This window comes from Crocodylus porosus, unplaced genomic scaffold, assembly GCF_001723895.1.
Source record: "Crocodylus porosus isolate Cpor-Errol unplaced genomic scaffold, CroPor_comp1, whole genome shotgun sequence".
Lineage (NCBI taxonomy): Eukaryota > Metazoa > Chordata > Crocodylia > Crocodylidae > Crocodylus > Crocodylus porosus.
Window position 1 is genome coordinate 33,107,266 of NW_017728912.1, and position 22,038 is coordinate 33,129,303.

Consider the following 22,038-nt stretch of genomic DNA (forward strand, 5'->3'; position numbering starts at 1 on the left):
GCGGGAAGAGGGGGAACAAGGGACAGAAGAGAGAAGTCATGTTGAAAAACCAATCAGCAGACCCAGCTCTGGGGTTATATTAAGCAGCCATCAGACATATGGAGCTATAGAGCCAAATTCACCTCTGGTGAAACTCTACTGACATTAATGCAGTGACACCAGGGCCCTCCGAAACCAATACTGCCGTAGTGCTTTAGGAATTCTCCATATCAGCCACCAGAGTAGAATGTCTCCTAGGAACGAGTGCACACTAAAGCTTTCTGTGCACCAAAGCAGCCTTGGGATTCAGTGAGTTTGTTCACCGTGCAGGACATTTAATGGAATATGTGCTGACACACACACCTCTCACCTTTCTACCCTCTCACGGATGAGGTATGTGAAGCTCTGCACATTTTCCATCAATAGACACAAGCGAAGTAGGAAGTGGTAAGGCTACTGTCACTTGACTGGACTACCTTCTCTTCAGTCATAGTGCCCTGCTTTTACATACAATTCAAGGTGTAGCAACCTTTTGCCACTAAGGGCTACTGCTTGCAACCTAGTCCCTGCCATGGGCTGCACTGCTGCAGCCCCCTGTTGATCAACAGATGCCACAAAGGGAATAGATAGAAAAAGGCAGGAACCAATGCCCTGGGGACACCTCCTCTGCTGCTTCGTCTGGAGCGTGCTGCTGATTCCCTGAGCTGCTGTGGGCCAGATCCAGTCTCTTCACAGGCCAGGCCCAGCCCAAGGGCCATAGGTTTCTGACCCCTGCCGTATACTTTTAAGCCTTTCTGACCTGTGTTTTGCAAAGACACAGATCAGCCAATGACCAAAGAAACCAGAACTTGATTAGTGAACACAATGGTGTGCTCTCTGGTTGCCAGCATGTCTACTGCTGGGAGCTGAATTCACCATTAATGTTAATTCTTGGAGCAGGTCATTCTTGGGGACAACCAGCAGTCTCCATCCTCTTAATAACACACTCATAACAAACTGCTGGAGCTCCTGCACACCTGGCAGCTCTCAAGCTATAGGGCAAGTTACTGCTGGATGGTGGCAGTTCATTATCTCTCCTGGAAGGCAGACAGAAAGCAAGATGCCTCTCCAACACCTCAACCAGTGACTCTGAGCCATCGCTGTTCCTTGGCCTGCCATAGATTGTTCTGACTGAGCCATCTAGCTCATCATGCTCCCTGTCACTCTGCTCAATGCCTCAGCACCACACGGAAGCGAGATCATCCCCACAAAAGCATCCTGCCTCCAGTTAGCTCTGGGTGGCAGGAGCTTCCTCACACTGGGTTTTTATATTGGTTTTCTTGGGAGTTAGAAACAAGCAATGGATTCTGACAGGTGCCCAAATCCTTGCTTCCTGTACAACTCCCCAGAGATGAGGACTCTCCAGAAGCAACTACTCTTGCAGGCTGGTGAACAAGGTCTGCCCAGAGCATAGCAAACTGGAGCCTGCTTTGTGAGCCAACACCATGGGTGAGGGATACCAAAATACAGTGATGTATGCTTAAACATACCAACCACAAAACAAGAGCCCACGTTTCTCATGCAGAATATTGCACCAAGTGTTCACTAATGCTAGAAGCTTGAAAACTGCATAGAAAATTAAATGGCTTTGCATATTACAAAAATAAAGATAAAATGCATCTTTAATGCTAGTTACTGAACAGGAGAGAAGGTCAGATGAGTGATCCCTCTTTTGCATTACAGAGAACTGAAACTGGAGTGCTCTAAATACTGCCATCATTATGGTAATTATGGCTTTTATGTGCACAGCAAACAGAATCCCTGAGAAGCCATTCACACCATTTTTCTTTTTTGTAGAGCAGCTCTTTCCTGCAGGATGATCATGGTTCTGAGTCCAGGTGGTAAAACATTTGCTCTGTTCCTCAATAGGCCAAGGCTTTTATCTCTTGAAAATAACTCAATGCATTCTCCTCTGTGCAGCCATAGAGCCCCCCTAGTTACTTGGTCCTCCCAGTGGGAAAGATTCCAGTTGTGTGTTTTCTTTGCTCCATATGACATCACAGCAACAAGTCACTGGTTCTCCCTATGGGGAAAACAGAGACATATAAAAGGTAGTTCAGAGATTAGGGGGCTGTTTCCAAGTACAGGAAATGATAGAAGATCCTGGAAAGAAATTCCTCCTGTTTATACAGCCCCAACCTTGGACAGGAGCAAAACTGTTGGCGACATGGTGTTCTAGGGCCCTCCAAAACCCTCTAGAACTCACTGGAAAGTACCAAGAGCTGGAGAACCTGCAGATGATAGAAGTGGCCTTGCCATTATGCCCCTTTGGACAACTGTGATCATCTTCTCTAGTCTCCCCACTCTCATCCCCTTCACCATTTGCAAGCAATTGCTTATGGGTTTTGAGATAGTAACAAGATCACAAACATAAACTTACATTAGTGCGCCAAAGGGGATTTAAACCCATATACCCCGAGATGACAAGTTAGTGAATTAAACCACCTTGCCAGAGCTTTACCTCCCACCCTGCCCCCAATATTCTATTTTCAGAAGAGCCGATTTCTAACTGACCCAGAACTTTATTGGAAGTTTTCCTCTGAAACCAAGAGAGACTTCCCATAAAAAAGGCCTTCCAAACAATCTTACACTCAGATGAGATTTGTTAAATTATACCAAATTCTGCCATCCAGGCTGCTCAAATGATGAAGTAGGAAATCCTGTATCCATATCCATTTTAAAATGTATTTTCAGTTAAAAACATAACTTGTCTTTCTTAAATAAAATGCATCTATACAGGGGTGTCATCACTTCATGTTCCACACAGATTCTGGCTATTATACATGCAGTTACATAGGACAAGAAGTTAGATTGAAGCAGATCTCCACATAGGAAGAGCCTAGGACTTGGGGAGTTTCTACAGCAGTGATTCTTAACCAGGATGGTATGGCATCATTAGGTGCCTGGAGATCCTTTCAAGGGTGCCCTGGGGTGCTATGCAAATGTTAATACTATTAGGGGTACAAACAAAATTCATAAAATAACCCCAAAGATTTCAGAGAGGAATGCCTAGTGTCCAAAACATTCTGACCTGCTGTGATCTTCCTGAGTTCTCTGCAACAGAAAAACTGCTCTATTATTTTTCTGTAGATAAAAAAATGGGTGAAGACTAAGAATTAACATTTTGCAAGGGGTACCTTGAGTCTAAAAAGGTTGAGAACCACTGCTTTACAGCAGAGATGCACCACAACTGATGATTCAGTATTCATCTGATGTGGCCCTGTGATGCGTGGTAGGCCTGTGCAGAGTGGCAAGTATTTGCTTCGGATTCAGCTGAATCAGATCCAAAGATTTGATGCTGCTCCAGAGATTCAGCCATAGACTAAACAGGCAGCAGTCCTCACCACTCGCCTGCCTGCTGCACCTGCATCAGCACTGGGAATAGAAGCTCTACCCTACTGCCACTTGCCAGCAGGCACGAGAGGTGCAGGGGGCAGGCGCTACCACCACTTGCCCACCCAGTGCAGGGGAAAATGGGATGCAGGCGTAGCACCGCTGGGAGCAGGGGCTATACCCTGCTGCTACTTGCCCCCTTCTGCCCGGAGCAAGCCGAGCTCCTGCATCCCACTGCCCCCCGCCCCACTCCTTGAGTCCTGCGCCCCCTGCCCTGGCTGGGCAGCTTGTCCCAGACCCTGCCCCAATGCCCTCTTCCCCACTCTGCCCACCGCAACAGACTTACCAGCTGGAGGCAGCTGTGTCCTGTCCAGCATGGTGAGGACTGCTGCCCGTTTAGTCTATAGCCAAATCTCCAAATTGGCCGAATCTTTTCCAAATCAATTCAGAGGCTTCCAATTCAATTCAGAGCTCTTAACTGGTCTCCCAATTTGATTTGGATTCAGAGATTCGGTTATTGAATCGGGCTGAATCTCCTCCATATTGAATCAGCTACTGAAGCTTCGCACAGCCCTAATGCTCTGGGTACAGGAAGTGCAGATAAACACTATGCTCATCTGGAAAGGAGGGTCTGAATCCCTGCTTTAATGTGTGCTGTCGGGTCATGCAACATTTATATCACTTTTAGCCAGAAGGCACTCTCGTAGCTCAGCGCACAGAGACTTCCATCAGACCAGGGTCCCGTTGCAGCACTTCTGTCCCCTCTCTGCCAGCCAAGGGCTCCGGAACTTCCAACGTATTTGAGACCGTTCACTGCAAAGACCTGGTCAAGCAGCCAACCTATGACCTACAGATCGCTAATGGCAAAGATGGTATGGAAATGACTGAGTAGAGCTTTTTCACAGCTTTTGGCAAACAGCTGTATGGTAGGCCCAGCACTTTTAACGTACATACCAGATGCAGTATCTTTACTAGACACACACACATTATTCTTGTCATCACAGCAGCTATGACACCTGAAAATGTTGACACTTCCCTTCAAGCAAGATAAACAGCATCTGAGAAAACAGAGCCTGTTTCAAATAAAGACAGCTTAAAATATTATGAAGCCACATATCCAGCTAATAGTCACATACTTCAGATTTGTAAATCATGTTCTACAGGCAGTGACATGGACAGAGGTCAGCGTTTGATGTTTGTAGAATGCCTACTACTACTACTACCACCACCACCACAGCCTCTGGGGCTACCTTACACAGTACAGAAAGGACCAAAGGCATTTTGATGGCAGGACTGCACAGGGAATCAACCCTTAGGGACATTTACAGAACCAGGAATTAGGGACTTTAGGATACCAAGACTTCAAGCATGCAACTAGAGAGGGAGAATAAGCATCCAAGACAGGCTCAGATTCTTACTTTTCTAGTTACACACACACAAACTCAATTCTCTTCCCCTCTTAAAGCTGTCAACTCTCCTCATCCCTGGGCACCAGCAATGCTGAGCAGTGAGCTCTCCCACCCAAAAACTATGTGCCCATGGGGCACACCAACTCCCTGACCAAGGTTGAAAAGTTGGGCCAGTCTCTTCTTCCCTAAGGAGCACCACAAGCATCACTCCATTCCTGATCCCCAGATGCAGCTCACAGTCTCAACAGGTCCCTACTGTTTTCCTTGGTACCCAGTCTTCTCACAGTTCACCTCTCACAAGCAATTCTTTGGTGTTTTATGGACCCTAAAATGGTCCAGAATGAGATAAAACAAAGCAGCAGCATTAGTGCATGGGAAAAGAAATGTCATCTTTTAAGATAACACACCCAGCTCCTTATCGGGAGCAGGAAACTGAGAGGAACACCTCTTTGCCTCAGCTCAAAAAGCCCCAGGGAGCATCTACAATAACCAACAGCATAACTTTAAGGAGCAGTTCCTTAGGTCTCTATCAGGGAAAGAACAAGGCCCTGGTCCCAGACATGCTGAAGACAGGAGGGAGGTTGTGGGGGGCTGAGGGCAGGGGCAGAGAATGATGCTAAGCTCTACTGAAGTGTTCCTTGGACCTGAGCCTTGCTGATGATGATGTGGGATTTACAGCAGAGCTCTGTGGGGATGCTGCTGTCTGTGCACACCCAGCCAGACAGTTACTCTCCTTGGGTCAGGCAGGAAGAAGGACATTTTCTCTAGGAAGTGCACAGTACAAGTTGCCCTGTCACTGGAGAGGGACTGCTTGAGGATCTGAACCCTTGTTAGGCACTAAAGAAGCTAGTGAAATCTATCCAAGTGCCTCCTCGTGCTCCAGTGCAGAAGGGCACAGAGCTCTAGCATGTGCACAATTCTAGCCTCACTTGCTGCACAATTCATGCTACTAACTCCACCTCCACAACTCCCCTTCCCCTATCCACCCATCTTCCTCCAGGGGCCACCTCCAGGTGGTAAGTCAACACCTATTCCCCCTCCCCCTAAAGCTGTGGGAAAAGGAGCCTTAGTCCCAGTCCACCATCAGCCCAAGGGGTGTCCCTGTGTTGTGTGGGCTCTGGGAGGCACTGGATAAATGTGGAGATCCCACTCAACACTTCTGAATGCTGGAAAGGAAAAAGTGCACTCTTACCCTGTGTCACTCTCAGGATCCTAGCTGCTAACTGCACAGATAAGGGGGTCCATGTCACTGCCTCTACTGCACTGGGGGCCTTACTGCTATTACAGTTTTGCTGAGTGACAGCATCACAGTTGCCCCTATTCTTAGTGATATGACTACCACCTGCAGTCTGAAAAGGCTACAGCTGTACCAGACCCAAATGCATGTAGCCTCAGGCAGTCAGGTCTTCAATCTTCCACATTGCATTAAGACTTAAGTCCAGGAGATCCATGCAGGTCACATCTGCTTTGTGAGCAGGGATGAGACTGAACATTCAGATCCCAATTGTCTCTTACTTCCATGAGAGGCAGCCTTTCACATGGCTCAAGCAACTACACAAAAGAAAAGGCAGTGCAGGGAGACTGCGGCCAGTCCCTTTCACAGCAGCAACATGGCGGCACAGTTCACCGATCCAAAGTGAACCCTAGGACAGCACCTTCATCTTCCAACAAGCCCAATGCTTGTCTTCCTCACCCTGGCACCAAGAAAGCTAGCTCCTGGATGTGGCTGGTGACTAAAAGGCTGCTTTCAGCAAGCATGAGAGGAGGTGCTGCAGCTGTATGGTGAAAGCAGGTCTGCCTCCAGCCATAAGAAGATGTTTGACAGGATCCCCTCCCAGAAAAACAGGCACAAGGGCTTTTTAAGAGCACGTAGTTTCATTCTATAACAACAGTGGTTTCTTCTGCTCCCAAAAGGCTCCCAGTGAAGTAAGTCTAAGTGCTCAGTAAGTGTTCAGCTGACCCCTGAGCCTGCCAGACTCGAGCATGGAAGGCCCATCCAGCCCTCTGCACTGCTAAAGGAGGTGACAGCAGCTGTTAGTCTCCTAGCAGCACAGGGAAAAAACATATTCACAGAAAAGTGGATGACACGGGATTAAACAGGCAAGCATGAGGACAGATATAGCATTTTAAGAAGGGGGTGGGTGCAATAAATGGGACCAGCACTGCAGTGGTCTGGGCAAACGCTCCAGCTCCCAATGCCATCCCCACCTTGATCCACGCCATGGCCACATCCAACACGAGCTACTCCACCAAGCACTGCAAGGTGCTCAGGCTGGAGATAGAAGATATGCCAGTGGCTCCAGTTCCCCACAGCCCCAGACATCAGGGACCCCTGAGGAGTGTAGGCAAGAGGAACTGAGCTCAAACTATGGAGGAGATTGGGGCAAAACATGGCCAGAGCTCTTGGGCGGTGGGGGACGTTTTGGTTTGGTTCTTTTTTTGTGTGGGTGGGAAATACAGGGAGCAGGGGCAGGAAGTGGCAGGGCAACCCCTGCCCTAGGACCAAGGGGTGTTTCACCCTGCCAGCCCAGTGCCCAGCACCCAGCACCATGTCCTCTTGGACTCGCAAACTGTCCCCAGCAGCAGGGACCCTCCAAACTGGCTGGCGTTGATGTGGGCTGGCAATGAACTAGCCAGAAGAAAACCCAGCTCACCCTCCCAGAGTTCTGCGCACTCTCCAAAGGTCAAGCAGAACACGTGCTCGTGTCTGCCACTGAGATCAGGAGACAAGTGCCTCGCTGCCCACGGGGAGCTGGTCGACCACTGTGCTTGCAGCTGCCTCTCTTAGCACACCTACATTCTAAGAGGTAGTAAGGGACTGGTTTGCTGAAGGGTGGAAGACCTAATCCAGGACCTAAATGAATCTGTCTGCTATGACTGTACCGTCTACTGCAGCTGTCCCAGCAACAGTCTTACAAAGTAACTCCTACTCAGAACCTGCTTGTTCCATTTCCACAGTAACTCTGTGCCTCCTCCCCTCCCAGGAGGAAAGAGAAGCTTGGGGTGAAAGAACGGAAGTTACCCAGGATGTTACAGGCCTGCTCAGAGAGGATGGGAACCTGACAGGCCAGCATGTCCATCCCTGTTGCCTTTGCCAAAGAGTCCCATCAGCTGCTTCTGGACAGTGCCAGCTCTTCTCTCCCAGTGGCATTTGGGGAAATGAGGGCTCCTTCCCTAAGGACAGGACAGCGAGCATCTCTGAAGAGGGAGGGGCAGCTAGCAGCTGCCCTGCACTGAGGCTAGGGCAGAGCAACACCAGCAATGCTACATGTATGTGCACACGTGGAGAGGCAGGTGGCTGGGGAAAGGAGGAGGATGGGTTCTATTCTCAAACACTACTGCCAATATTACTCAAGGGCAGGCGATGAGGTAACTAAGGCTGGTTTCAAACCATGCAAATGCTATGCTCCTCATGCACAGCCTTTGTAGGACTGGCCAGGAAACAGAATTGCCATCCTGAGAAAATTTGAGTTTTTTCAATAAATTCATATGTTGAATCAAAATGAAAACATCAAACAAATATTCAGATTTTCAGGCAACTGGTATTCCAATGCATTTCACCCTGGAAACACAGAAACACCCACTCAGCAGGGCTTTCTCAATACCTCCAAACTAAAATGTCTCCCAAATTGACTTCTCCCAGCAGAGCTAGGTCATCAGCTTATTTGTCAGGCATTTATCTTGCTTAGTCCCCTTGTGGACAGCCAGGAGACTGGGAGGGTTAGCAGGAAACCAGGTTTCCCACTAAAGTTTCAACAAATTTGGTACAGTCCTACAAGACATTTTGATTCTATACAATCTGCCTTTTCCAATGAAAAATCTTCTGACAAAAGTTTTCAGCTGCTCAAGGAGTCTGCCAGTACCAGTAACTAGTGAGATCTTTTATCAGTAGAACAAGTAGTAAGGAGAGGAGTAGTGACAGATTCCCAACCACATTCACCATGAAATCCCTGCTAAGCAGGAAGGATTGGAATGACATCACATCCGTAGCACAACCGTAAATTCAGGAGAACAGGAGTGAACAACACTGATTGGGATTTAAAAAAAAATAAAAATCAAGGTTTGATGACCCTCTAAATTTATTATAAGTGCCACAGAAGATAGAGCATGCATTTGTGAGAGAGCAGGTGTGCACACTGCAGAGTTAAGGCACTTCCAGGTTACCAGGTGGTTACTGTTTATTTGCTCCTGGGGTGAAAACAGATATCACATTTGTGCCACCATAAACATTTTTATGGCACACAAATGGTGAGGAAATAGATGTCACTATCTTTTGTCATGCCACATCAAAGGAAAATCAGTGACATGAAAAAAGGCAGTAACAGACTTTACTGCTTTATTGCAACGGACATCAGCCTGGGCTGCTTGCACTCTACAACCACTTCAGGCAGGTGCCTTGGAGGGAGGTGGAGGGGGGACCTCAAGACCCAGGAGCACTTGCCTGGCACTCCCTGCTTACAGGGGAGGCATCCTGGAGATCTCCATTCAGCCAGTTTCCCTGTATGATTGCAGGAGTGAGTCTGGCTGAGTGGAGAACCCCAACTTCCCCATCCCCACTCATCCAGACTCGCTTTCCTCATTCAGCCAAAATCACCTGCACAGATTATATTGCTTTTTGTCCCGCATCTTCAAGGGTGGGAAAAGGGGCAACATGTGTTTCATACAATGAAGCACATCAGCTGTACCCATTAGACAAAACACACGTTCCATGACACATTGCAGCACAGCTAATACACTTCAAATCGGCGACATCTCCTTCTAACCCTAGTGTCAGACTGCTACAAGTCACAAGGATTTTTTGTGCATTCAATATAATCTAGAATGTGCCTGGCAAGATCCTGCCTGTTCTTTTATTCCATCTTAACCTCTGATATACAAAATCCAGTATAAAAGTGGGTTCAGTTCATGTACACTTGTAACCTCGTGGTCCAAAAGGCTTCTCTCTACCTCTAGGCTCAGTAACTTGAGGCCCTACCATTGGATAAGTGAATTCAGACCACATAAAATGCTTTCCTCTATTAACAAGCTTCATCACTTATCCTTCCACCAAGTTGCTCAAGAAGCCTTTGCATAATGCACTGATGAGAGTCATTACTAGGTATTTTGCTTCACTGCTCTGATTTTAAAACAATATGACTATTTATGGTCACATAAGAAAATCTCACAAAGCAACTTGACTGGCAACCTCAAACACTCACATGTGCAGGAACAATTCCAGGGAACCCCAACAGCAGCTCATCTCAAAAGACTTTCCTTCAGGCATGCCTGAAAGAAACAGTACTGAATATTTTTACATTCACCAAGAGGTCCAAATGGCTGCACAACAGGCGATCAGTGGGTCCATGAGTTTCAATCTCAGTGTTTTGTCTCCAGCCATGAATGCTGCTACCTAATAGCCACTTCCCATCCAATCATCCATGACCTTCAGATTGCAGCGTACACTTCAGTTCGAGGATACCTCAGAGGAGACGCAGTTAGCTGTGTGCCCACTTGAAACAGTTCAGAGTTCCAAAGTCTGGTGTTCTTGTCAATGCATGACTCCAAACCCAAGCAGACAGCAGTGCTACAGATTGTCCAGCCACACCATGGTTTCACATTCTGCCCGATATAAAACCTTCAGCACTGGTGCTTCCATTCATCTGGAGGAGAGAAGGACAAAGAAGCAATAACGCAGTAAGAGTCTGTTATGCTGTATAGTGCTCATGATATATAGCTTAATACACATTCCATTTTCTTCCAATAGTCAAAACATGGTAGATACTCAGTCATCTAAATAAAGCAGTCCTTTTTTGGAATAAAGCTATGTGCAAAGTCTCCATTTGCTATGGATTTCCTGACAGCTAAGTCATAAGTACAGCCACTGTGGAACTGGAGCACTATTGTTAGATGCTACAGAAGGCAGACTGGAGATGAACTGAACTCATACTTGCAGCAGAACTCAGAAGACATGCATGTTGCACCTCAAATCAATTTAATATGTTGGTACCTCAGGTTAAAAACTTACCCTAACAATTTACTAATCTCACACATGCAGAAGAACAGAGCAGGAATGTGTAGCTGTGATTCAGAGCTGAGCTTCAGAAAAACTAAGGACTGGCTCTCACTACAGGTAAAGCAGTGTTTGAAAGTCCCATTCACATAGTTGGAATGCAGGTCATCCTATAAAGTGGTTTAAAACAGGACCTGCTATGGGGGCTGATGGTAGAAATATATAATGTTTGGAAGTAGTTTCAGATTATCTTAAAGCAAGAGTAGCAGTAAGGATGGTGACCCAGGAGAGCACAGCTGGCTAGCTGACATTCTCTTGCCAGCTGCAGAGAGAGCGTTATAATTGGGACTCACCCTTCAGTTATACCTTCTCTGCAAGCTGACCTACGCCCAGCCTCTCCATTGTTGCTATCATGGTTTTATTCCTGATCATCCTCAAGCTGAACTGCCAGTACCCACTGAAGTATTTGCACTTCTCAGATATAAACAGAGCAAGGCCTAGACAACTTGCAGTTCACTAAGTAGACACAAACCGCAGGTGCAATGACTGTAAGGGAAAGCTATTATTTCCAGAATCCCACCCTTCCCATCAAAGAATATTCACTGCTTTGCATAACAAGAAACAGAACTGTCCCTCAGACACATTTCTTATTCAGCAAAACAAGATTAAGGAGGACACATGGGGTTTTGCCTTACTGTACCTTTGTTCTTGGAATGGGGTGTCCATGTCCCACAAATAATTAGAACTGTCCTTGGGCTGTGCGGCTGCTACTTCTCAAAAAGGCTTAGCGAGGGCTTGCTGTATTTAGGGTTTTGGTGTGAACTGAAATGGGGGGGGGTCAGGGCTTCTCTCAGGGCTCACTTGGAACAAGGGCTGATCACGGTCGGGGTGGGTGGGTAAACCAAGGCGACGTTCACTCGCTCATTGCCATTCTTTGGGCAGATGATCTCTGTCACTCCCTCTGGTCGAGGCTGACTCAGCAACTCTCCTGTAGGAGAAAACAGAACACACGCTGAACATCACAAGATGCATGGTTTCACTAAGACCCAGAGGGGAGCATCTCAGACCAACATCACCAAGCGTCCTAGAAGGAAGTTTGTTTTTTAACCCATCCAAATTCTCCTCTGTCACCATGGCAAACATCCTGGTGAAGAAGCTGCTCCACACAAGGGCAGCATCTGCCACTGCTCCCCTCCCCTCCCTCACATTACCACAGACTGACCCAGGAGAGCAATCGGGGACCCACTTCAATTGACAATGCCTAGAGACAGGCTAATGAGGCACAGGCTATGGAGTAGGTGTTCCTAATTGGGATCTGGGGTCAGCTGGGACCTGAAATTTACTTTCCAGAGCTCTGTGAATGAACCACACTGCAGTCAACAAGGTAACTGGCAGATGGCTGGACAGAAATTATTATTCATGGGTACGCAGTATAGTGATGACACTCTGCACCCATCCTCCAGCCCCTGCCCCCCCAGAAATGCAACCCAAGGCTGGAAGAGATCAGTATCAGTAAGCAGCAGTGTTGTATATAGCCCACAATGGCCCTTTGCGCTGTGCTCATTTCCTGCACCAGCCCTTATTTGATTCATCATACAACGGCAAAGCATTCGGCAGCTGCGCATTTCTAGAGGAGTGCTAGCCGGCACGCCAAGCTTCGCTTCAACTGCTCCCCCCTGCACACTACTGAAATACATTTTTCATTTGTTTAACAAAGATGGGAAATGGATTACACCAGACATGTCTTGCGTGCGTACTCATCCCTTTAAAGCCTCTATTACTTGCCACTATCAGAGACAAGGTGCTGGATTGGATCTGACCCCAGTATGGCTCTTAAATGTGGCTCTGGATTTGTCCCATTACCAATGTCTAAGCTACAGGATTCAAGGAAGGGCCTCAAACTAGCTGCAGTCAAGTGAAGAGACGACAACAAAAATAAACCAAATGAAACAATCTTCAATTGTTAAACCCGAGGATGAAGAATCCATTCTAGCAATGATTTCCTCCTTTTACTTAGGGTGATGCAACCTTTAACACTGCTATTAGGGACCACTTTCTGCATACAAACCTATACCACAGCAATTTCACAACTGGCATGTGAAGAGATTTGCTCTTCTAGAGCTGCTGGCTGGTCACTGGGTGCCACTTCCTCTGCATTTTCAGCTGCTGAAATCAAGAGGCTGGAAATGCATTAAATGACTTCCCCAATTTTCTTTTCTTTGTAAGACACTTCTACAGCTGCAGTGGGAATGTTACTGGCACTGCTACCAGTAGAGGTCCATGCCATCTTGAATGGGAAGGAAGTTGTGTGTGTGATGTGCTCTCTATTCAGAAACTATGCAGGGCATGGAAACTCCAGATTTAAGCCACCTAGTTTCTGCTGCATCCCCTAGCCTGGAAATCTTGGTGGTGTTTGTTATTAGTGTGTTCAATGTCCAGTCTCTTCTATGTTGTTTAAGTAAAAAGAGACTAGAAAAGAAAAGCTGGTAAGCTCACAGTAGACATTCTCAAAATCTTCCCGGTGAGGCAGGAGACATTTTACTTTCCTAGGCAGTTTGATTTAAGTAATTTTGTTAGGGAGGCTGGATCAGCTTCTAAATCTGAAATACACCCAAGTCAAATCTTGGGGTATGTTCAGCATCATATCAAACCTTTTTTTTTTTCTCAAGACTAAACTAAAGCTAGTCTTTACTCTGAAAGAAAGCAGTTCTCTCATAACCATGGTTTTATTTTAACCACCAGCTAGTTTCTCACAGGTGTGTGGGTGTACTCAAAACTGTTCAGTTCTCAAGGTTCATGTCAGGCTACACTTCAGCAATACATCCTGCCTAGACATTGCTCCTGATTTCCTACATATGTGCATTTCACAGTGAAGAGAAAAAAACGTTACCATTAAACTATCTCAGAATAGTCAAGCTCCCCTGGCCTTTTGGTGCCCTATCACAATGGTTCAATCCTGTTTTTAAGATCACTGTCAGAGGTAGCAGACCACAGAGGTGATATGCCACAAACAGCCTGAAGTTGTTATGCCCGTCCATAAGTGGGCTGACAGGGTGGCAGGGACACAGCATGGACTGCAGTTAGCACTCTAAGTGCCCATCTCACTTGACACCATGTCTCCACTTTGGTGTAGAGGGAATCATTTCTAGTAGTGATAAGAAAATCAACCACTGGGTCCAAAAAGCACTTGCCCTCTGCTTCATCTACCAGCACACAGACCCAGCCACCAGTGGTTCATGTGAGGCAGACATCTGCCAACAACTGGCACCAGCAGGATCCCCAACTCTTGTTACAAAAGCCACTGAGCAGGCTGCCACAAGATTAAGTTACTCCTGACCTGGATCAGGTCTGAATCAGCAACATACTTCACATCCCATTATAACTTACTAAGAAGCCTCCATGTGCTGCCCTTTTCCCATTATTAATGCTCTAAGCTGTTCAGGCCCTAAACTAATCTATCATTAAATGCTCTGACAATAAAACATGTTGTTATTAAACGCTCACATAAAAGAGCTCCCGGTCCATGACAAGGGACTACAGAATACAAACTGCACCCACTAATACGTTCAAAAATACCGAAAAAACACCAAACTAAACAATAGCACTGTTGGTGGTACCGCAGTGACACAACAAAGCTTGGCTTAGCTATCCCAGGAGTGTCCAAATACTGCAACCTTTCCCCCCCTAGCATTACAGATGCTTCAGTAAAGACACATGCATAATTCTTGCTCTTAAAAAAAATAAATCAGGTACACTAGTATAATTCCTCTGCAACTGTTAGTTGTAACAGCAGAGGAGATCAGTAGATCCCAACAAAAAACGCAGATGCACATTTTCCATTACAGACTTTTTTTTTCTTGTTCCTATTCTCTTAACAAACTGGTGGTAAATAAAGTGTTCCCCTAGTAGCTGGTGTACAGTCCATTTCACTTCAAGTTAGTTTTCATATTTGTGCTAGTGTCTCATACCTGTACTTCAGTTTCAGATACTACAGCCGCTTTTAAGCCACACAAACATTTTTCTGCAATATTAGAATACTGATTTCCTATTTTAAATACAAATACCTCTATGATGGCTTGGATAAACATGATCCTACCTCACACAGGGGGTTGGGGCTAGATCTCTAGAGGTCCTTTCCAGCCCTACTTTTCTATGATACAACATTTTCACATTTCCCTCAGCACCTCTGACAAATCCCATTATCTTCAAAGCTGGAAATATGACTGCTTAGCATCTCTTCATGCTATAGATGATGCTGTGGTGAAGGGCAACTGCAACAAACTTGAGTTCACAGCCCATGCACAAGGCCCTCAGAAAGAGGTCAAATAGAAAAAGGAAGTATTTGCAAATCACATTGCCTTTAATGGGTTAAATATTCATAAAAAGTAGACTGTCGGTCTAGGAGGCTAAAAACCGTGTGCCACCCATCCTCACCCCACACCATTCCCTTATATTGCTTTTGATAAGTCTATCTGTAAAGTTCACCCATGCAGTGCTCCGACCTGCAGCAGTTCCCACAATTACAGCCTCATTTTTGCAAGATTGCACACTTCTAAACCAATGATGCCTAAGATATCCAGCCCCACAGGTTAGATCCAGCACACAGGACTGGTCCACAAGCCAAATCCAGACTGTAGAGTCACATCACCTGCCTCGTGGGGCTGGAATTTCATAGCAGCAGCATTAATTGCCATATTACTACTTCTCTCATTGCCAGATTACTGGCCTCATAGGCAGCCCCCTGGACCAGATGATGCCTGGGGTTTGGCCCACAAGGTCCTCAGACATCTAGAAGTTCATCCCATATTTCCCTCCCAGGTACATGCACAAAATGCCTTATGTTACTACAAAAGTCAATGATTGCTGTGGATGATTTTATATTGGACCAACTGCATGGTTGGGACAGACTGAAAGAAAGGTAGTTAGCAACATCAGTCTGAAGTCAGGCAGAAGGCAGTGTAGATCTGTACCTTACAGACTAACTAAATCAGAGATGAAAAGCATATGCTTTCATAAAGCAGAGGGCTTGCACATCATCAGATGCTGTGAAGAGACACTTAGGGACAGACTCAAATGAGCTGTCAAGTACAGGGTGTTCTTCTTGCCATATATTACTACAAAGCAGAGTCAGATCACTGCGGGGGGGGGGGGTTGTTGTTGTTTGTTTGTTTTTTAATACATCACCCCAGACAGTTGGAGCAACTCTGTTCCTGCCAGGATTGTTCCACTCCCATTTGTTTCTGTAATGGCTTGCCCCTCCTCTTCCCCTTGCACACTTCCCCATCCGTCCTCACAGTTGCAAGTCTGCCACTTGGTTGATTTCTGATGCCAGGAGTTACACAAATATAAACCCACCTAAGAAAGGAAAAATATTCTATGTTCCCTCTCTTCTGGATAAAGTTCCAGCAGACTTGGCAAGGCATTAGACATGCTTTGCAGATCACAGTCAGGAGGGGGTCACTTTGAGTGAATGTGCCCCTCCTGTCTTCAAAGCACATGAAAAAATCTCAGGCCCTTGGCTGGCTGCAGCGTTTAGCCAATCACTCTGTATTTTGATAATGCATTCTTTCAGAAGCATGTCACACACTCTTTACTGGAAACCTCCCCCTCACAAGGGTCATACTGCAACCAATGCATAAAACATTAACTAAAGGCTATTCTAGCCTTCCTTTTCACATTATCATATGCAGAGAGACAATTAAGACTTTAAGTGAAACTCCGTTGTTAAGTGAAATTGCTTTGGCTTTGTGTATCCAAGTCTGCGCTGTGCCATGAAGGATCCAATCCACTGTCACCAAGTAGTGACAACTGACCTGCCCACAACCCTGACTATGCTGTCCTGGTTGAAGCACCAGCAAGCATGATGCAGCACATCAAGTGTGAGGGCACTCCTGCTGGTCACAGTAAAAGTGTCATCTGGACATGACTAATATGGGAGTCTCACTGAAAGCAGAAGGCCAGATACCAGGAGTATAAGCATCCAATTCCCTCAACGGCAGCAAGGTGTCTAATTGCCTTCAAAGAGTTGGGTGAAAGTGATCAAGTTATTTCTGCAAATGGAATTAAGGAGCTTTTGAGAGTGCTCCCCCTACTCATTTTGCTTGGGCATACACAGCCCAAGAACAGACCACAATCACAGAACTCTATGTAAGCACCTAAATCTTTGACAGTCATCAACTCTGCTGTTATAGTCCCAGGACCCTCAGGCTCAGCTGCACAGCTGTATCCTCAGTGGTGGCAGATGACTGAGCAAAGAGCAATGGTCTCAAGTTGCAACAAGGGAAGTTTAGGTTGGATATCAGGAAAAACTCTCACTAGGAGGGTAGTAAAGCACTGGAACAGGTTACCCAGATAGGTTGTGGAATCTCCATCCTTGGAGGTTTTGAAAACACAGGTAGACAAATCTTTGGCTGGGATGATCTATTTGGGGATGGTCCTGCTTTGAGCACAGGGTTGGATTAGATCAGTGTTTTTCAACTAGTGGGTCGCGACTCAAAAGTGGGTCACAGGAAAATTTAAAAGGGTCATGAGCAAGTCCCATAAAAATGTGTGAAAGCACAGGTTTCCCTTTGCAGGCTGGCAGCATTCCAGCCTACAAGGGGCTGCTTGGGATGACTGGAGGCAGTGGGTGCTAGTGCTGGGGAAGGTGGCCAGGTGTGGGCCAGAAAAGGGGGGGGAGGGGAATTGGCAAGCAGAGGGAAGGCACCTGACCCTTCAGCAAGGGAAGTCCTTCACAGCAGGGAGCTGCATGCCTGGGCTGGCAGCACAGGGCCAGGGCCCATACACACAGGGGCCTACACTCATTGCTTGTCAGGTGGGACAGGACAGGGGCAATGCGCTGCTTCCACTCCAGCACAAGCATGATGGGGGCAGCTGGGGGTCTTCTCCAGCAGGGCTGGGGGGTGAGCAGGGGACCACAGGTCAGTAATGAGGGGCCCCAGCATGGCCCAGAGGAGCACGGGACTGTAGATCAAGCCAGGGGGGTGTGGGTTGGGTCAACCCACTGATCTTCCCAATTAGGTCCCGGTATGAAAAAAGTTGAGAACCACAGGACTAGACCTCCTCAGGTCCCTTCCAACCCTCATTTTCTGATTCCATGATCTGTGATATAAATGAAGGCTGGTTATGGAACCATTAGACTGTGACATCAGCCAGATCTGAATCTGTGCATTCAGTACTGCAGCTTACTCTTCTTCCTATATATGCAGTTGGAGAGAAAAAAGAAATGGGCTATTTTACTTTTGTTTATAACTACTCTATTATCCTGTGTTTCATAGTTGGTAGGGTCAGAAGGGACCTCAGCAAATCATCAAGTCCAACCCCCTGCCATGGCAGGAAAGAGTACTGGGGTCAAACAACCCCAGCAAGTTGATTATCCAGCCTCCTTTTGAAGACCCCCAGGGTAGGAGTGACCACCACTTCCCTTGGAAGTTGGTTCCAGATTCCAGCTGCCCTGACAGTGAAGTAGTGCCTCCTGATGTCCAGCCTGAACCTACTCTCAGTCAACTTATGGCCGTTATTCTTAGTTACTCCTGGTAGTGCTCAGGAGAACAGGGTCTCTCCCAATCCCCGCTGGTTCCCCTTGGTAGGTTTATAGACAGCCACCAGATCCCCTCTCAGCCTTCTCTTGTAGAGGCTGAACAGGTTCAGGTCCCGTAGCCTCCCCCCATAGGGCCTGCCCTGCTGCCCCCAATCATGCAGGTGGCCCTTCTCTGGACCCTCTCAATGCTGTCCACATCGCTCCTGAAGTGTGGCACCCAGAACCGGATGCAGTACTCCAACTGTGGCCTGACTAATATTGCATAAAGGGGGAGGATCACCTCCTTGGACTTGCTCATGATGCATCTGTGGATGCATGACAAGGTGTGGTTAGCCTTAACTGACCTCGTTCTCACATTGGCAGCCCATGTTCATCTTGGAATCAATAATGACTCCAAGATCCTTTTCTGCCTCTGTGCTGACAAGAAGGGAGTTCCCCGGTCTGTAGATATGCTGCTGGTTCTTCCTCCCCAGGTGCAGTACCTTGCAGTTGTCAGTATTGAACTTGTCAGTATTGAACCCTAGCAGGGTTTTTGAAAGGAAATTGAAACCCATTTCCTTAATGCCCATCATGCTGCAGAAGCAGCCAATGTCAAGCTTGGTAAGGGCTGAGCAGGTTCTGTGGAGCTGATGCTATAGTAAAGAGCTCCTCACTTTATGCTGACTGTAGCTCTTTGAGATGTTTTGCATGTGTGGATGCCACTCACATTGTGCTTACAACCCTAAGGAAATAATGCAGAAGCATCTCAAGTAAGAGCTGAACTGATGAACAAAGAGCCATCTTCATTTTGCCCCAGCTCCTCTAAAACAAGGACACAGCACAGAAGGTAAAGAGATGGTTGAGGAAGCCATTTAGCTATCACATGGGATACAAGCCAACCGCAGGACTGGGCAGCTGTTACTTAGGTGACAGAGGGAGTATAGAGCATGGTACTTTGGAGTACAGGCTGAGATGCTGCATGGCTTTGCATCCAAAATTCTAGTTTTAGACAAACCTCTGAAATCAGCTGCCTTCTTGCTTTACGGTTCACAGGTTGGACACTAAGGCACAGAGATGTTCAAATCCAAAGAGCACATAGCTCTGGAGACAGAACCTGGAGCGTCTGTGCTTCAGACTCAACAGTCCCTTTCCCTGGCACACTGCTGTCAACTCCCTTTTATGTTGCTGTGCTGGAAACAGCCTCTTTAGTACCCTCATCCAGGTCCCTCCAACAGAAGCTCCCGAAAGGCCAAGCAGAAGCACAAAGGAGCACTGAAACCAGCACCACACCCTGCCTTGTGATCTCTTGTCCAGTCTTTGCCTGTGGTTTTAGACTGCAAACCCTGCAGGTCAGGTCAGGTCAGGGGCACTGTCCTCCTATTACAAGTGCACATACACAGACTATGTGAACAGTTATCCATAGCAACCACTTTCCCAGTTATCACCAAATTACTGAAAACCTCACTGGAGGCAACTCAGGGAACTTCAGAGCAGGAAAAGAGATTTTATGATGTGTGGCACTGATGACTACAAATATAGGAAAACAACTTTAATAGCCTCTATCACAAGTAAAGATTATTGCTCCCTTTGTCATAAACAAGCCTCATGAAGCAGAAACCCTATGGTTATTACTGGAAATGCCTCCCCAAAACACAGCTCTGTTAGTACAACTGCTTTCTCTCTTCACATGGAACATTATTCTACCGTGCAAATCAAGGTGGGAACAGATGGAGCCTTTGTGCTGCCATAAAGATTTTTATGGCAGCACAAAGGGCAGGCAGATGTCTATATCCCTCATAAGCCACAAAATAGGTGGTATCAATTTGTGCTGCCTTATTGCTACAGGCACCTATTACATTAACGGTGGACAAGTCCAGCCACCTTGGGCAGGCACTTCCATGGTAGCACCTTTCTTGTCAACATGGTGGCAGAATGGGATCTTGGAGTCATTGCTGACTCCAGGATAGACATGAATTGCCAATGCGAGGAAGCCGTCAGTAAGGCTAACTGCACCTTGTCGTGTATCTACAGATGCATCACAAGCAGGTCCAGGGAGGTGATCCTTCTCCTCTATGCAGCATTGGTCAGGCCATAGTTGGAGTACTGTGTCCAGTTCTGGGTGCCACACTTCAAGAGAGATGTGGCTAGCATTAAGAGAGTCTGGAGTAGGGCCACTCACATGGTCAAGGGGCAGGCCCTATGAAGATAAACTGAAGGGCCTGATCCTATTCAGCCTCCACAAGAGAAGGCTGAGAGGGGATCTGGTGGCTGTTTACAAATTCACCGGGGGTGGGGGAACAGCAGGAATTGAGGGTTGCTCTGTTTTCCCGGGCATCACCTGGGGTTACTAGGAATAACGGCCACAAATTGTTATAGAGAAGTTTCAGGCTGGACATCAGGAGACCTTACTTACAGTTAGGGCTGCCAGGCTCTGCAATGGGCTCCCAAGGGAGGTAGTGCTCTCTCCTACCTTGGGGGTCTTCAAGAGGAGGCTGAACAGATATTTGGCTGGGGTGATATGACCCCAGCACCCATTCCTGCCTGGGGCTGGGGGTCAGACCTGCTGATCGGTTTAGGTCTCTTCTGACCCTAAGCACTACAATACTATGAACCACACACACATGTACAACCACGTGCTCAAACACAGAGAACCAGAGCAGACATGCTCACACACATCTGGAACCAGACAAATGTGTGCACACATAGAACCAGATGCATGGGTGCACAGAGCCTGCCTGCTGGGCCACCGGATAAAGTCTGACCCAACAATGTCCTGGACCTGCTGGAGCCCCTTTGCTTCCCTGGGGATCCAACCCCCGGGCTGCAGAGCAACCAGCCGATGCCCCGGATCAGAGCCTGCCCATCAGCCCAACCACCCACCCACTCCACACAGCTAAGCCCACAAAGGTGCGATGCTCCTGGCAAGGGGCAAGGCCAGCCTCATCCCAGTAGAGGGTCTGGGCCACTGTTGGGCTTGGAGTGGGTGGGAATCAGGTGGGCTCAGCTGCAAGTCCCATTGCAAGCAGACTGGGCTCTGTAGTTGGCAGCAGCTACCCAGAGCCAGGGCTGGCTGCAGCTGGGAGTCTGCAAACAGCTGCACGCGTACTTCGAAGCAGATGGTTGGGGGGCGGCCTGAGGCAAGACAAACCCAGCCTCTCCCCTGCTGCTGGCACAGAGCTAATGACTAGGCTCTGGAGCCCGGAGCAGCTGCTTGTAGCTACCCTGGGCTCTGGGCCACTGCAACAAGCAGTGGGGCAGGCTGCAAACAGCTGCACCAGGCTCCACAGCTCCATGCTGGTGGTGACTGCGCGCACACCTCGGAGCGGACAGCAGGGATAGGGCCTGAGGCAGTGCTGTCCGCTCCGAAGTGCACGCATAGTCACCGCCAGCATGGAGCTGATGCCGGTGCTGTGGAGCCCGGTTTGCAGCCTGCCTGCTGCTTGCTGCAGCTGCCCAGAGGCCAGGCTGTCTACAAACAGCTGCACCAGGCTCCAGAGCCCCACCATCAGCTCTGTGCTGGCAGCATGGGAGAGACCAGGGCTGCACTGCCTCAGGTCCCTCCCCCATCACCCGCTCCGAGACGTGTGTGCACACACCAGTACAGAGCTGATGCTGGAACTCGGCACACGTTTGTAGCCTGCCTGCTGCACCCAGCCCTGGCTCTGGGTAGCTGCTGCCAACCACGGAGCCCAGGCTGCTTGTAGCAGGGCTTGCAGCTTCCCAGCTGCCTGCTGGGAGCAGCCTGGGCTCCGTGGTTGGCAGCAGCTACA

General features: G+C 47.7%; 1 protein-coding gene across 1 annotated transcript in view; it reads right to left on the minus strand.

Annotated features, from left to right (window-relative positions):
• Window positions 1-1,601: 1,601 nt before the first annotated feature.
• MFHAS1 (malignant fibrous histiocytoma amplified sequence 1) overlaps window positions 1,602-22,038 on the minus strand; it is a 70,475-nt gene continuing 50,038 nt past the window's right edge. The window contains exons 2-4 of the mRNA XM_019534243.1: window positions 11,450-11,737; window positions 9,959-10,399; window positions 1,602-2,041 (exon numbers count right to left, since the gene is read on the minus strand). Of these exons, the coding sequence (XP_019389788.1) occupies window positions 11,607-11,737 (131 nt within the window). The 3' untranslated portion in view covers window positions 1,602-2,041; window positions 9,959-10,399; window positions 11,450-11,606. The remainder of the gene's footprint in view (window positions 2,042-9,958; window positions 10,400-11,449; window positions 11,738-22,038) is intronic.